Source organism: Capsella rubella, unplaced genomic scaffold (genome assembly GCF_000375325.1).
Source record: "Capsella rubella cultivar Monte Gargano unplaced genomic scaffold, Caprub1_0 scaffold_8, whole genome shotgun sequence".
Taxonomy (NCBI): Eukaryota; Viridiplantae; Streptophyta; class Magnoliopsida; order Brassicales; family Brassicaceae; genus Capsella; species Capsella rubella.
The window spans coordinates 2,225,593-2,240,877 of NW_006238916.1; the positions used below are offsets into that span (position 1 = coordinate 2,225,593).

The window sequence follows — 15,285 nt, forward strand, 5'->3', positions numbered from 1 at the left end:
TTGCAAAACATTGTATTTACAACAAATCATCAACAATGTGGAATTTTGTCCAGAAAATGCATCCCAACATGAAAATAGCTTTTGATTTCTCAAAACTCTCAAAAGCAGGAGTGGATAGTCATTGTTCCCACCGCGGTGATGAAGTTGTGAAGAGGTAATGCAAAGATCTCGAGGAAGTTATATTATATATCTCTTAGACATTTCAAAATTATCAATTATTAATAAATGCTTTTGATTACAATTTTATCATCATTTACATATCCACTATTACAAAGTAAACAGCTACGCTTACATGACTGATATAGAAGATGTATACACTACTATGAAAAAATAATTCGAAAGGCAACATTTTGCATTTTTATTGCCATTTACTAATGGGTTATTAGACTACAACATCAATGTAAACAATGTAAGTTTAAATTACGAGTTAGAAAAACATACTTAATAGCAACTAGCACCACCAAAAATGAAACTAATAAACTTATTGTACTTTCTTAGGCTTTCCTCTACACAAAACTAAAGATCTTAATTTTCCTTTTTACCAAATATATTATTTTCTGGTTGGTAATCGTTAAACTAGAAATTAATTGCTTCAACTTCTCGTATTAGTTTGATATCAAGTTTTCATGATTCATGGAAGTAGAAGATGGTTAGATATATATATATATATATATTATCAGAATAAAAATAAATAATAATAAAGCTAAACTTTTTCTAAGTCTTATTATAGCAAAAAAAGACTAATATTAACATGAGAGTAAAATAATGTGCATTTTTACTCTCACTATATTATTAATTTTAATAACACATATATTTTTAAAACTCTTAAATAACACAATATATCTTTATATTTATATATGGGGGAATTTCAAAAATACCCATTTTCCAATAACACTTTTTAAAAATACCCTCTTTCTAATTTTATCAAAAAGTCACTATAAAAGTTGAAATTTATCAAAAATATGTGTAAGCTTATATTTATAGACACAAATTATCTCTATGTGTGTAAATTTATAAATATATATTTCATAAGTACCTTTTAAAACCTTTTAAAAATCATTTAAAAACCTTATAAAAACTTTGTAAACCTTTTAAAAACCTTATAAAACCTTATAAAACCTTATAAATGCCGTTTAGAACCTTTTAAAACCTTATAAATATTTGAATTTAGTTACCCAGTAGTAAAGATGATCTTGATGTACCTTAGCAACCATATAAAAGTTTATAATTTTTCATATTTGAAAAATGGTATTTTTGAAAATAGATAGAAAAGAGAGGTATTTTTAAAAAGGGGTACACCAAAAGGGGTATTTCTCAAAAATTCTCTTTATATATTATACCCATTTATTTTATGTTTAGAATTCTTTGATAAAATTATGATTTTAACTAAACAAAAATATATAACACCAAAAATAGAAGAAGAAAAACAAAATTTACATATAACGACTCGAACCGAAATTGATTATTACGATAAACCAACTTAAGACCTAATTGAACTTTCTTAGCTCTCTACTTTGTTCTATGCCCAAACATACCAAGATTTATGGCGAAAAGATTCATCATCTCGAGGGGGCGTATTAGGGATAACAATATCCCGCATTTGAAGTTGAGTAGGATCTTAAATGGTATATATAAGATATGAGTCTTTCCACTTATTGCCAATTAGTTTTAAGTTGGAAGCCCACAATCTAATAATTTCTTGGGGGATCCAATGATTTATACAAAAATATTTCTTCTATTAGTACTTCAAATTATGTTAATCTAATTAAATGAAAGTTGCACAAGAATGACAAGATAGTTAGCATTGACTTAGAGGGATATTGACTGATTAAATCCTATCCACTCTACATATATCTATGCCCAAGTTGTTAATAGAAATCAGATGTTTATTAGAATCTTTGTTGTTACAAAGTCATCTTTGTCTTAGAATATTAGAAACCAAAGCGCGTCTACAAGTATAGTTTTATCTTCTTAGCTTTGAATGTCAAATGTCAAATGTCTCTTACATATATGTCAAACATTATAAGTTAACAAAACAGCATGATACAACAACTTGGTTAATATTCTATAAAACTAAACAAAGAATTATATAGTTCTTGATATATATATAGCTCCACAACCTTCTCCCACAAATCAACCAAAACCAAACACAAATCAAGAACGTTTCATATGTCTTCAAGAAAACCAAAGGCCAAACCGGTTAATCGCCAATCCGTGAGGCATCCGAGTCATAACCATCCATTGCGTGTCTTTAAAGCCAAAGAAGAGGATGAGACCGCATGTTCTGGCTGCGAGCTCGAGCTGATAGGTCAAGCTTTCAAGTGTATAAAGTCAGAATGCGATTACTTCTTGCACAAGTCATGTTTCGACCTTCCTTGTGAGACACGTCACAAGTCTCATAAAGACCACCCTCTGACCTTGCTTCATTCCCCACCAGATGATCGGTCTATCTACACGTGTAATGGTTGTGACCAATACGGATCTGGATTCACTTACCATTGCTCAAACTGCAACTACAATCTTCATGTGGAATGTGCCTTTATCCCTGAAACTATAGACCGTGAAGATCATGAACATCCACTCACTCTTCTTTATTGCACACCGTGTAAAGGTCGTGAAGACACGATCTTTACTTGTAGTGTTTGTGAAGAAACTATTTCAGAAGATCTATGGATGTATTACTGTAAGGAGTGTGACTATGGAACACATGTTCATTCATGTGCGGCATACGAAGATCAAGAATCAAATGGAGAAGAAGAAGTAGATCAAGATGAAGACGAAGAAGAAGAAGAAGAAGAAGCGAGTTCTCCAGCTTCAAGGATGAAGTCAGCGATGAAGGCACGAGACGAGATGGCAGCTATGCAGCTAGAGGCACGTATTGAGAATGATGCAAGGAATGCTGCGCTTGATCTTTGGGATGACCCAAAACGCAGATACTATTGGTGATCAAGAAAGGGATAAATATATATATATATATATATATATATATATATATATATATATATATATTTATGTGTGATTGTTTCTTTCTTTATGCATGGTTTCTGGAATTAAAGAAACAATATTTATATATACTGTATACTCTTTTCTTGTTTGCTTCTTGTTTATTTGTGTGTATTTTGGTGAAGTTGCAATATTAAAAACTATATATAAAATAAAATTAAGCTGGTTTCGATAATATTTCCAGTTACAATCTCTGAAGATAAAAAAAAAGATAATAATAAAAAAAAACTATGAAGATATTTTCTTATATTTTCGTATATTATGTGGTACGGTTTCGGTAATTATGTTAAAATTCAAACCGAACATATTAACCATTTAACCTAGTAGTTTAAGGTTGGGCAAAATACTCAAATTCAAACCAAACCTAATCCAAAATATCCGAATCGAATCCGCTCCGAACATTATAAAATATCCAAACGGATTATAAACTTCTAAACCTAAAAAACTGAATCCAAACTAAACCCAAACCAAAACCGAATAGGTACACGAAATATATGTACAAAAAATAAGTTATATTTAGATTTTTTTTTTTTTTTTTTTTGTCAACACCAAACTTATATAGATTAGCTCAAACAAGCCAATTAGGGGGGTCATTTAGATTTTATGTATTCTTATTATCAAATATCACAATTGTAATTTAATTTTAGTTTAAAATAACTAAAATATCTAATATAACATAAATAACTGAAATATCTTACTTATTTTATCTAACATTAACCATTTTTTTTTTTAAATCTAACCATTTTACTTTGATTTTTTTTTATAATGTACCTAAATATAAACCAAAATAACATAACTGAATTCGATAATATGTTCTATACTCCTTTTTTTCAAAAAAATTGATGTTTTAACTTTTTCACACATACAGTAAAACCTCTATAAATTAATAATGGTGGGACCTTAGAATTTTATTAATTTATAGTGATATTAATTTATCTGTAAATTAATATTTATTATTTTATAGTGTAAATTAATAATTATTAATTTATAGTGGTATTTTCACTCTTAAAGTTTTTTTGAAATTATGAAATGAGATAATTTTACAAACAAGAATATTTTTTATGATTATATAAATTTTTATAGTTTAGAATTGAATTCTATATTTATAAAAAAAAATAACAATGAATTCAAAATATTATAAATAAATTCTTATCTATACAAAGTACATACATGATGACAAAAAAAAAATACAAAGTACATACATAAATTCAAATTTATGATTAATATCCCAATTGTTATCTTTTACCATCCTATAAAACAAACAAAAATGAATATGATGCATATTTATAAATAGAAAACATTAGAAATTTTTTGTTTATTTTATGATAGTATGGAATATATTATAAGATTATAGTTTAAAATATAATAGAAATTTTTTTTATAGATATGAGGTCTAGGAGAAATTCATTTTTAGAATAAACTAAAAACATTTTTCAACATAACTACTTATATCACACACACACTTATATATATATATGTATATATATAGTGATTATTAATTTACGATATTATTGAGACTATATTTACATAGGGATTTCAAAAAAACTTATTATCTTGTTATCTTATTATCTTATCAAATTTGGTTAATTTTTACATTGGCCCGACTTGGTACTAACAAAATTTATTAATTTATAGTGTTTATTAATTTATAAAGTATTAATTTATAGAGGTTTTACTGTATATTAAAATAAAATTAAGTATTTATTTATAATTACTTTTCGTAGAAAAGAAAAATAGAAACTATTAGATAAAAAAAGATGTAAAATAAAATTATTGTTTTACTTTTCTAATCTACAAAATCAATCTTTTAGAAACAACAAAAAATCATAAAACATGAACATTTCTTAACCCGAAATAGAACATGACTGACAATGAAATTTACCAAATTCTCTTAATTTATTATAGTTTTCCCAATAAATTTTAAAAATATAAGATTGGAGGGTCGGCCGAGCGAGCCAACCCTATGGGTAGTTCCAGAAATAATGTCGGCCATATGTCTTGATTCTGCCATACAGCACTCACCCCTTATTAACTCGGGCTGAGCGTGGCATAAATAGCCATCCGACCCTTTTTAATTTCTTATTGACAAAGCACATCTTCTATATATAAGCCCTTCTCTCCCCTCCTCCTCTCTCGTCTTCCCGATGTGGGACAAAAGCAACACTACAACTTCTTATAAGTAATCCAAGTACCGGTTCAATCATTCAAACCGGGTCGAATTGGATCTTGTTCAATTTTAAATATGTGCTATAGATAATTCAAAATTGTATAAATATAGATGAATCATAAAAACATGAATATACATCACATCTGAGAGGAAATTAATTTCTATTATGATAATCATCATATTTTGTTCTGAATTATGACAATAGTATCGGTTTCAATCATTCAGACCGGGTCGAATTGGAGTTTTTTTTTACATTTTTTGGTTCAATTTTAAATATATGTGCTATAGATAATTCAAATATAAGTGTAGGTGGATCATAAGAACATAAATATACATCACATACGAGAGAAAAATAATTTTTGTTATGGTAATTACCATTTTTTTGGTCTGAATTATGACAAAAGTATCGGTTCAACCATTCAGACCGGGTCGAATTGGATTTATTTACAATTGTTTTGTTCAATTTTAAATAATTAAAATATTAATATTGATGAATCTTAAAAACATAACATATGTTAGCAAATTAATTTATATGATGAGAATTATGATTTTTTGGTCTTAATTATGACAATATTACAGAACAAAAGTTATGCTGAGAAAAAAGAAACAGAGTAAGCTTAAGATATCTATATATACTCTAGGGGTTGATGAAGTACATGGCTTGGCTTTCAATGTAGAAAGAGTCTTTGTACTTCTTGTTACTGCCTTTACGAACTCCATTCTCCATCCATTCGGGTCTCTCAATCCAAGCCTCTCTTCCAAAGTCCAGAATTCCCAATATCTGTCTCCACAGTTTTACTTACACCACTTCAGTGCCGTGGCCAAGATCAAGAATAGTTAAATTGCAAAGCAAAAGGCGTGTGTAACGTACCGCTCCTCCTTTCCAAGTTACGAAAGTTGGGTCTGTTCTTGATGGTAGTACCTCCACAGTGTCGATGGCTTCAGTTGGAGGTATTGCGTTGAGAACTCTGCAATGTAAAAGGAGGGAGGGACACAAACATTACTTCAAAATAAAAGATTTTTGTTTGGTTCTGTGTGTGCATCGAAGAACGTTGCGCCTTCTTCTGGATGTTAGAAAACAAACCTTTCTTCCACAGCTGATACAAGACCTTTAGTCAAACCAACACCACCAATCTGAAAAGCCAAAAGAGAGAGGGTTTCATTCAGGTTTTTAACGAAATATATTGCGAAAACTTGAGTGTGTAAAGAAAAGGGTTTTCAGGATTATACCAATTGAATGCTGGCGAAAAGCTTTCGCCTAAGGTCTATGCGTCCTACAAGCCAGAAGAAAGAAAGGAAAAGGTTTATGTTAGGTGTCGATTTATTAAATAAAGCAGGAGAGTGCATCACACAACATATACCAGCAGAGAGGATGCTGCTTGTAATGGCTTCAGCAAGACCAATCTTCTCTTCTTTCTTTGGTTTTGAAGGGGAAACTGCAAAACTATCCCACATTGGTAATCCATTACCACCACCACCACCAAAGTCCATGTTCCATGTGTCCTCCAACATATTTTCATAGTCTTGGAACCTAAAAAATATGCAAATGATTAAAATGATTTCTATCGTTCCAGAACCAAACATACGCAAAAGATAAAAGAAGGTTAACTCTGACCATTCACGTGGTGGCTGGGGAAACACTTCAGGGACCAGAAGGTTAGGATAAAACAGACCCATCGGTGGAACCTGAAAGAGACAAAGGAAAGTTTTTCCAGACCAAGAACATAAGAGAGCATTAACAAAATAATGACTTGATCTTGTTTCCTGTTTACGTTAAGTGAAGTGAGATTTGTTTTGTGCGGCACAGCTGGCATGCCGTCCTCATAAGAATGAACTGTTGCAACAGCGTCCAGTTCTCCTTCCTGTGAATGGGAAAAGTATCTTAGTTTCAATATTCCTTATCAAAAGAACATAATAACGAAGATAATCCAACTAACTCTGATTTCACAATATGACTCCTTAAGTTGATTAAGCATCAGCAAATCGATTGGCTTTCCCAAAACATCTGTGCGGATTTGTGGCCACTTTTGGTAATGCTTCTGAATCCATAGAAGGCATCTACATATATCCTGAAAAATTATATTTAGATGAAGAACTTTTAGTCTACAATGTAGCTCAAGAGAAAATAAAAGGAGAAATGATGCATATTTTCTTACCTCTCCTCCAAAAGGTAAAATCTTTTCAGTATTTGGCAATGAAACTCCATCCTACAAACCAATTACAAAGAACATATATCAAACAGTTATAATAACAGAACGATGTTTTCTCGTATTCTGATAATACCTCGATACAAACAACTGTACTTGTCTGGGCTCCCATATTCACAATACAAGCTGTTGATAAACCATTCCCAAAAACGGCGGCTAGACCTTCTTGGTGGACAACTGCTGACTTAAAGCATAGCCCTCCCAACACAACAGTTAGCGTTTCCTTTATTTCTGATAATACCATGAAGCCAAATCAGAATACTAGTTCACATCGATCAAATCATATTTAGATGAAACTGAAAAAAACAAGCTGCAGAAGGCATAACAAGTTTACCGCGGCTGTCAAATGTTTCGGGGAGAACAAGAACAGCATGAAAAGCGAATCTCTCACGGTGGGAAATACGTATTTTCTCTAATAGAACCCAGTCCAAGATAGCGGTTAAGTCCTCACAAACCTGGATAAAAATAGAAGTACCATATCAATAGGCAAAAAATCACTTTTACAAAGACAGATGGAAGGTATATTGGAACTAACGTACCTGTTGTGCTGAATAATGAGGCGAGACATTGAAGTGACCTCTTCGAATAGGATGGTGTATGCTATACGGCTCCTTTGGCGATATTTTCATAGCTTCTTCACCAAAAATCATCTCCTTGTACTTGTGCTTATTCTCACAAGTCTCAGTAACATCAGGAGCAGCTTCAGTTGCGCTGGCCTCACCTTTATCAGCAGAAGTTTCTGCAAAATTGGTGTATATAAGTAATATAAACATTTGACACCCAGCTTATGTGTATTCAGAGAAATACCATTCCGGTACAATTTACTCAATTGTATGTAGCAGATACAAATTTTGATAATGTCTACTATAGAAAATATCATAGTGTACCAAGCGAGTAAAACAGGGAAGGAAACTGAAGCACAAGAATAATAAAGTAAAAAGACACCTGCTGCGGCCGGAGAAATCTGCTCTTCCTCATACACATCAGTCCAAGTAAAGACAGTATCTTTCTTAGTAATACTCGGTTTATTATTGTACCCATCAATCCTTCCCATCTGCATAAACTTTCAAAGCTTTATAAGCAAAGAACAACCAGTTTTTCACACATTACAAAAATTTCTAAATCAAAACCTCCCTGAAGTAAACAAATACCATATACTATTTGTAACACTTACCATCACCAAACTATCATACTTACCTTGCGTGATGCAGATCCAGAAGAAGAACTTTCATCCAGGTACGGTATCTTCAACAGCGATGCCGCCTTTTCAATAAAAACAAAACCAATCAACACCAAGAACTTATTCTCTACAGACACAAGCAGGCAAAGTTGTTCTTACAGTATTGTAAGCTCTCTCACGGTCAACATGTTGATTCGTTGTAACCTGAGTGTTAATCATCTGGGGATTTATAAAGAACATACACCCCATTACAAAACTTAATCCAAAAGAGAAACCCAAAATTAAAAACCCAAACTTTACAAAAAAAAAAACCTGATCAACAACATTGGGTTTCCCAATTTGTGTATTGTATCTAGCAATACAATTAGGGACATTGATAGGTTTCTCATCCATAGCTAATCCAATTCTCACATTTGCAGAGCCTAATCAAAAAACAAAGCACCACTCGACAAGTTCAATAAACCCTAGAAGGTTAAGTTTAAAACCCTTGATTTCAAAGTGAAGAAGCACGAACCTAAGTTGATGACAACGAGATTTTTTCCTCGTTCTGATAAAATCTGAGTCGGGGCAACAGATTTCAAGTAATCCTGCAACGAGATTTGAGAATTTGGTTGCCATGAGAAAATTGGTGTACCTGGAAAATAAATTGGGGGAAAAAAGATTATACCATTTTGAACTGTAATCTCCTTTGCTTAAGGGTTCTTCGCTGATTGCAATAGTTGGAATTAGGGTTTTGTGATTCATATGACGAAGCTTGATTCAGAGATAGCAAACCTTAAATAGTTTTAAAGAGTGTGGATTTTAGAATTGTGTGAGTTCTGGGAAGATGAAGCAAGAAGTGTCAGCGGGTAACAGTTTTTTTTTTAAACTGAGCAAAGCCCACAATACCCGGGCCGCCACCTCGTCGCAGCTTTGGGGATTTCGTCGGAGGTCCGCTTTCCGCTTCTTAAATGAGGGTCGGAATCAGAAGTTCTTAAAAAGACTCTTGGATGTTCGTCGGTGTGTTGTTTTTCGGGAAATTTTATTTCGGGAGTTAGTTGAAATCTTAGATTTATGTTTCGGAAATATTTCCGGTTTTATAAAGTGGGATGGAAAAGTGAAGAGATAAGATTCTAGATGTTTTCTATCAAAGAAACTCAAAACTAGTATAATGATTAGTGTTTGTGGGGATATTAATTATCGTACGTTGTTCTTAATGATTCTTCTTTTTAAAAGTGCGGTCATAAAAGACGGGATAAGATAGATCTATTTTGCGTTATTTCTTCTTATATCATGTTAGGTTCATATGACGAATTTAAGAACTAAGAAGAGGACCGTTAGGGTTAATTCTTTCAAGTCATTGTTTTCTGTTTTTGTTCTTCTATTTGAAATGGATTTTCAAATTTATTAGCAAGAGAAAGAAAACTTATGTGTTTTGCGTTCATTGCAGCTTGTGTGATTCACTATGAACTTATATAAGCTTATGTAGTACATGACAACTCTTATCTACGAGATAGGATGGATGAAAACACTAATGTTTTCCCTTCAAATTATTTTAATCTAGAAGTTCTTTTTATCAGTTAAATTTGTAGTGCAATTTTGAAGCTTTGAAGGATTAACACATTTTGTTACATCCCCTACCAACTGAGTTATGTTCCTCTATATTTGTCAACACATCTCAAGATCTTTCATGGATTGCATCTATGCCTTCATTTTCAACATCATCTCTCAATTGGGGTATTCAAACTTTTAAGGTATACGGAGAGACTAAATCTACAACATGGTTCGTACTTATGTGCCCCGTTAGTCAAGCTATTATTTAATAAACTTTTGTCAGTTATTCGAGTTACGAGGCCTAGAAATTGGTGACCAATAGAATGCATTGAGCATGGTTCAAAGTTCAACAAATCAAAACTTCAAGATCTCCAAATATCGAATCCCACAATTGTCAAGCTATTATTTTATAAACTGAGAAAGACCCCCAATCTGCGGGTTGCCTCGTCGCAACCTGAGAAATTTTGTCAGAGGTCTGCTTTCCGCTTCTTAATTATGTGTTGGAATCAGAAGTTCTTAAAAACTCTTGGATGCTCGTCGGTGTGTCGTTTCTGGAAGGTAAATATTTTTGCTTTTATAAATTGAGGTGGAAAAGATAAATAGATAAGATTCGAGATTTTATTCTATATAAACCTCAAAACTAATATAGTGATTCACTGTGTGTGGATATTAATCATAGTCCATTATTCTTAATGATTCTTGATTTTAAAAGTGTGGTCAGAAAAGAACGGATAAAATATAAACATTTTGCGATATTTTTTCTTATAAAATATCCCAAAACTACTTTATTCTATTATAAAATTAGGGATCGGTTTGACTGATAAATATAAGAACTAAGAAAATGATCGGTAGGGGTAAATACTTTCAACACATTCACTTTTTTGGTTTTTTCTATTTAAAATGGATTTTCAAATTTATCAGCATGAGAAAGAAAACTTATGTGTTTTGTCTTCATTGCAACTTGTGTGATTCACTTATCTAAGCTTATGTAGTACAAGATAAGCTCTTATTTACGAGGTAGAGTGGATGGAACTACTAATGCTTTTCCTTCAAAATTCTCCCAATGTAAAAGTTATTTGCATCGATCATGTTTGTAACTTCGATTTTTGAAGCCTAAGACCACCGTTATTGGTGAGCTCTTATAAAAGACTTTTCTTTGCTTTTCTTAGCTTAAGAGCCACTAAACGCTCACCTATATCGATGCTCTAAGGTATAATGAGAGACTAAGACCTTAGCATGGTTCTTATGTGCCGTTAGTCAAGCTATTATTCAATAAACTTTCGTCAGTTTTTTTGAATTCCGAGGTAGCGAAATCATTGTTCAATAGATGCATGGTTCAAGAAATCAAAACTTCAAGATTCCCAAACATTAAATCAAAGTAAAAACATGAAGTATATCATGACTGTGGGCTAACCTAAGAATCCTAAAAGAGAAAGAAAACAAAATGTTCTAAGAAAAGATTTTGTCCGGGAAAAAGGAAAAGCCAAAGGTATATTGCTCATGGCAACAAAACCAGAAGATAACTAATATTGATACTAAGCAGCTTTTGGCTTAGGTGTCCTCTTCTTCACAAGCCTCTTGGATGGTGCCGAGTTCTTCATTCCAATAAAGAAGAGCAAAGCTCCAAAGAGTGCAACGCTCTGCAACAATATAAGGGAATGACATTTTATATCAATATACTACCCATTCCGATAGACGGATGATCTTGGCTTTAAAAAGACTGAGAGATTTAAGGTGTAAAGCTGTTAAAGTGCTGGACAAACCTGCAAGAACTCTGTCAACAGAAGAGAGAAATGACGTTCCTCAGGTCCGTAGTTATAGAAATCATACAGAATGGGACTGACTACAACCAAGTAGAAAGCCTGAAACAAACAGATATATCAGATTATGGGTAAACCCTTGGATCTCTTATTTGTAAACATGAGATGAACACAAGAAGAAGCCTAACCAGAAGATAAGCACCGAAGATGTTTCCGATAACAAAGAGTAAGCCTCCAGCTCCTTTCAACGCAATAATTGTAGTAACAACTTGTCTCACCTTTAAAAGAAATCATTCTATAGGTTATAAAAAGACACATATAGACAGTGGCCGCAAGAGAAACAAACATCATAACTGTGATCATTTACTCACCTCTATCTTGGGCAAAGCTACTCCTAATCTGGAAGATAGATGTGCCTTAGCCAAATCAAGCTTTGGAGCCAATTCTTTAGCTGCAGGACCACCATCAACTCCGAAGTCATTGAACCTATAAAAATTCCCCATATAAGCATAGTTCAAAATTTAGTAATATGGTAAAAAGAGGTAGAAGATATTTTGATTAGCTTCTTAAAACATATGGCAATCAAGTCAAGTAAACAAAACCATAGTAACGAATATTACTAAAAACTATCTTCGTTTAATGTTGGAATCATCTTCCATTTAGAGCTAATGATGCTTCTCTCTATAGACCATTATAACACTGGAACAACCAAACTAACAAACCATTTGGAAGATGAGCAATCTCATTGGATTGTGGAGTCCTCTATAAACGAATCATGTCGAATTAAGACAGAACAGTTCTATGTAACCTAATGTAGATCAACTATAACCAAACTAATACATAAAAATGCAAACTTTAAGTAATACGCAGTATCTAGAGATCACCAATTCAAACTCTGCAACACAAATCAATTAGTATAAGAGATCCAGATCGAAACCGTAACAAGTACCCAAAAAATCAAAGCTTTGATAGATTCAGCTTCAGCAGCTCGATTTCACAAAACCCTAGAAATAATAAAAAGAGTCTAACAAAGCTTCTCAATTCCTATATTAGATCTAGCACGAAGCGATTTCATTGTAAGATAAATCAAAGAACAGAACCCAAATCCTAAATCGAGAAACAGATCGAGAAGGAGAACCAATGAATGAAGAAACCCAAAAAAGAAGAAACTCACATTTGCCAAGCGGAGAGGATGAAGAGAGAAGCGAAGAGAACTCTTCCGAGAAAGGAGAAGAAACCCATCTCTCTGATTTTGCTTACAAGTTTTGTCTGAAGGAGACGGAGAGGAGTCTTCTTGTTCGGCTGGAGGAGGAGGAGGAGGAAGAGAGAGAGTTTGGTTTTTTTGGTTTTGGTTTATTTATTTGACATTTAAAATAAAATTTTAAAAAAGAACATTATCGAAATTAATGATTTTTTTTAATTTTTTAACTCCCAACTAAAAACTGTACTCCACGATCTATTATTTCGATTCGTCTCTCCAAATTTTTAACTTGGAAACTATACTTTATTAATATTTTGTAGAATCTACAAATTTATAGTAATATATGTAGAATATAGTTTACATATGAGACAAAATAATGGGTAAACTTTTTTTAAAAAATCGGATATTTGTATATCTGGTTTAATTGATTTGAAAAGGTACTATTCGAGAGAAGTTTACAATTAAAATCATATTTATAACAATAATTCTATTTTACCAGTCTACGAATTATCAAATTTTGCAATTCTTAATAAGAGTCCATAAAATTTTTATTTTTATTCAAAATTTTAAAATAAATCACATTTTCTAGCTTTAGAAAATATTAATAACTGCAATTTTTTTATTTCTTAATGGGAATTTTTTTAAAAAAATACTTCATTTATTTTTTTAATTGGATGTTTAACACTTTGTTTTTCTTTGTTGGAGTAAAATATCTCATTAACTATATTCTTCATAGAAAATATTCGTTAATAAATTTCTATCTACGAGTTAACAGTCATTTATAGGAAAATATACTCTTTTAACAATGTAAAATTTTAACTTACAAATTTAAATCATATATGCGATTTGGTTACAAATTTTATGATTGAATTATTTTGGTCTAGTGGTAACAAGTTAATAATAAAATTATTATATGATCGGTAGATTATGAATTTGATCCTCATTCTAATCTTTTATTTATATCTAAGTAAGCATCACCTAAAACATAAAGAGTTCTGAGCGAACCAGTAGATAAGGTATCCACTCCAAAAACGATAGCAACATCACTCGTTGAAGTCCAAGATTTCTTAATCCACCAACTTTTGGGTACGGGTGCTATTATGACCATAAAAATAAACGAAGGAATCGCAGCTTGAATTGAATCTATCAGTTTGTTTCTTGGATACAGAATAAATTTATGAGAGTGAGAACACAAATTGCACAAATATGTTAGAATTTATCTATTATGGACACTAACAAGATTTTTCACATTTTTTATATTTGTGTTTAATTATATTTTTGAGGATATTTTACTATAAACTATAACCAATCTAAATTTTTATTCAAAAAGTACAATCAATATTTATTTTTTTGGTCAAAAATACCACTAAAAATGTTTTAGTCCAAAAAAAACACCACAAACACACAAAAAATATGTTTTTAAGGGTATATAATTTAATAGTTTGGGTTTTGGGTTAAGTATTTTATGTTTGGGGTTCAGATTTGAAAATTCTAAACTTTAATTTCAGTTTTTTTCTATTTTAAAAATTCTAAACTTTTAGTGGTACCTTGAGAAAAAAAAAACTTTTGATAGTATTTTTGGGATAAAAACTCACTTTAGTGGTATCTTTAAAATTTTCCCATATTTCAAGGTAAAATACTATTTCTCAAATTGAATTTATAAATTATACATCAATTTGGAAATAGGAACTTATATCAAATTACAAGGATCCAATTGATAGATAAGAAAAATGCATAACTTTTTCTAACTGAATTAATATCAAATCTCTAGGCTTGACGAAAAAAAAATATCAAATATCAAATCTTCAATTGAATCTTGAATATGACTTTTTTTTAAACGCTTTATATAACTAAAAACATATTAAACTGTTCAAAAAATATCTATATTATATTTGAAAATTATAAAACTAAACATATTCTTCATTCCCTTTTCTTTTAATTTCGTCCGACATTTTCTTTATTCGATACTATTTAAAGATCCATACAAATGTAGGTACAACCAACAAAACGGTACTGAATAAGAAATATAAACTCGATCTACTTTTGTTCAAAAAAAAAAAACTCGATCTACTTCATATAGTTCCAGTTATGTAATTAATATATGTAACTAGGGCGTCACTTGGGGATGTAGCTCAGATGGTAGAGCGCTCGCTTAGCATGCGAGAGGTACGGGGATCGATACCCCGCATCTCCATTTTTTCTCTTCTTCTTTTTCTAATTTTGTCGGGATCTCC

At 31.5% G+C, this 15,285-nt stretch overlaps 3 protein-coding genes and 2 non-coding genes across 5 annotated transcripts; 2 read left to right on the plus strand and 3 right to left on the minus strand.

The window, feature by feature from the left end:
- Positions 1-2,117: 2,117 nt before the first annotated feature.
- Positions 2,118-2,954, plus strand: LOC17876107. Its single transcript, XM_006281590.2, has one exon. It carries the CDS (start codon positions 2,170-2,172, stop codon positions 2,944-2,946), a length of 777 nt encoding a protein of 258 aa, XP_006281652.1. The 5' UTR covers positions 2,118-2,169; the 3' UTR covers positions 2,947-2,954.
- A 1,984-nt stretch (positions 2,955-4,938) lies between these two features.
- LOC111829097 lies at positions 4,939-5,076 on the minus strand. The gene has a single exon (XR_002832656.1). It is a non-coding gene; the product is annotated as a U11 spliceosomal RNA (small nuclear RNA).
- A 605-nt stretch (positions 5,077-5,681) lies between these two features.
- On the minus strand, positions 5,682-9,625 carry LOC17877020 (actin-related protein 9). Its single transcript, XM_023777557.1, has 18 exons — positions 9,225-9,625; positions 9,072-9,144; positions 8,870-8,979; positions 8,717-8,776; positions 8,575-8,640; positions 8,323-8,431; positions 7,917-8,116; positions 7,712-7,832; positions 7,454-7,608; positions 7,327-7,377; positions 7,108-7,239; positions 6,943-7,032; positions 6,786-6,856; positions 6,532-6,701; positions 6,401-6,444; positions 6,255-6,304; positions 6,042-6,138; positions 5,682-5,951 (listed from the first exon to the last, which is right to left on the minus strand). Exons 1-18 carry the CDS (start codon positions 9,225-9,227, stop codon positions 5,808-5,810), a joined length of 1,746 nt encoding a protein of 581 aa, XP_023633325.1. The 5' UTR covers positions 9,228-9,625; the 3' UTR covers positions 5,682-5,807.
- A 1,770-nt stretch (positions 9,626-11,395) lies between these two features.
- Positions 11,396-13,178, minus strand: LOC17876477. The gene is made up of 5 exons (XM_006281100.2): positions 13,025-13,178; positions 12,222-12,336; positions 12,039-12,128; positions 11,854-11,952; positions 11,396-11,730 (listed from the first exon to the last, which is right to left on the minus strand). The coding sequence occupies exons 1-5, from the start codon at positions 13,090-13,092 to the stop codon at positions 11,626-11,628; spliced, it is 477 nt and encodes a 158-aa protein (XP_006281162.2). The 5' UTR covers positions 13,093-13,178; the 3' UTR covers positions 11,396-11,625.
- Positions 13,179-15,172: 1,994 nt separating this feature from the next.
- On the plus strand, positions 15,173-15,245 carry TRNAA-AGC. The gene has a single exon. It is a non-coding gene; the product is annotated as a tRNA-Ala (tRNA).
- Positions 15,246-15,285: the final 40 nt, after the last annotated feature.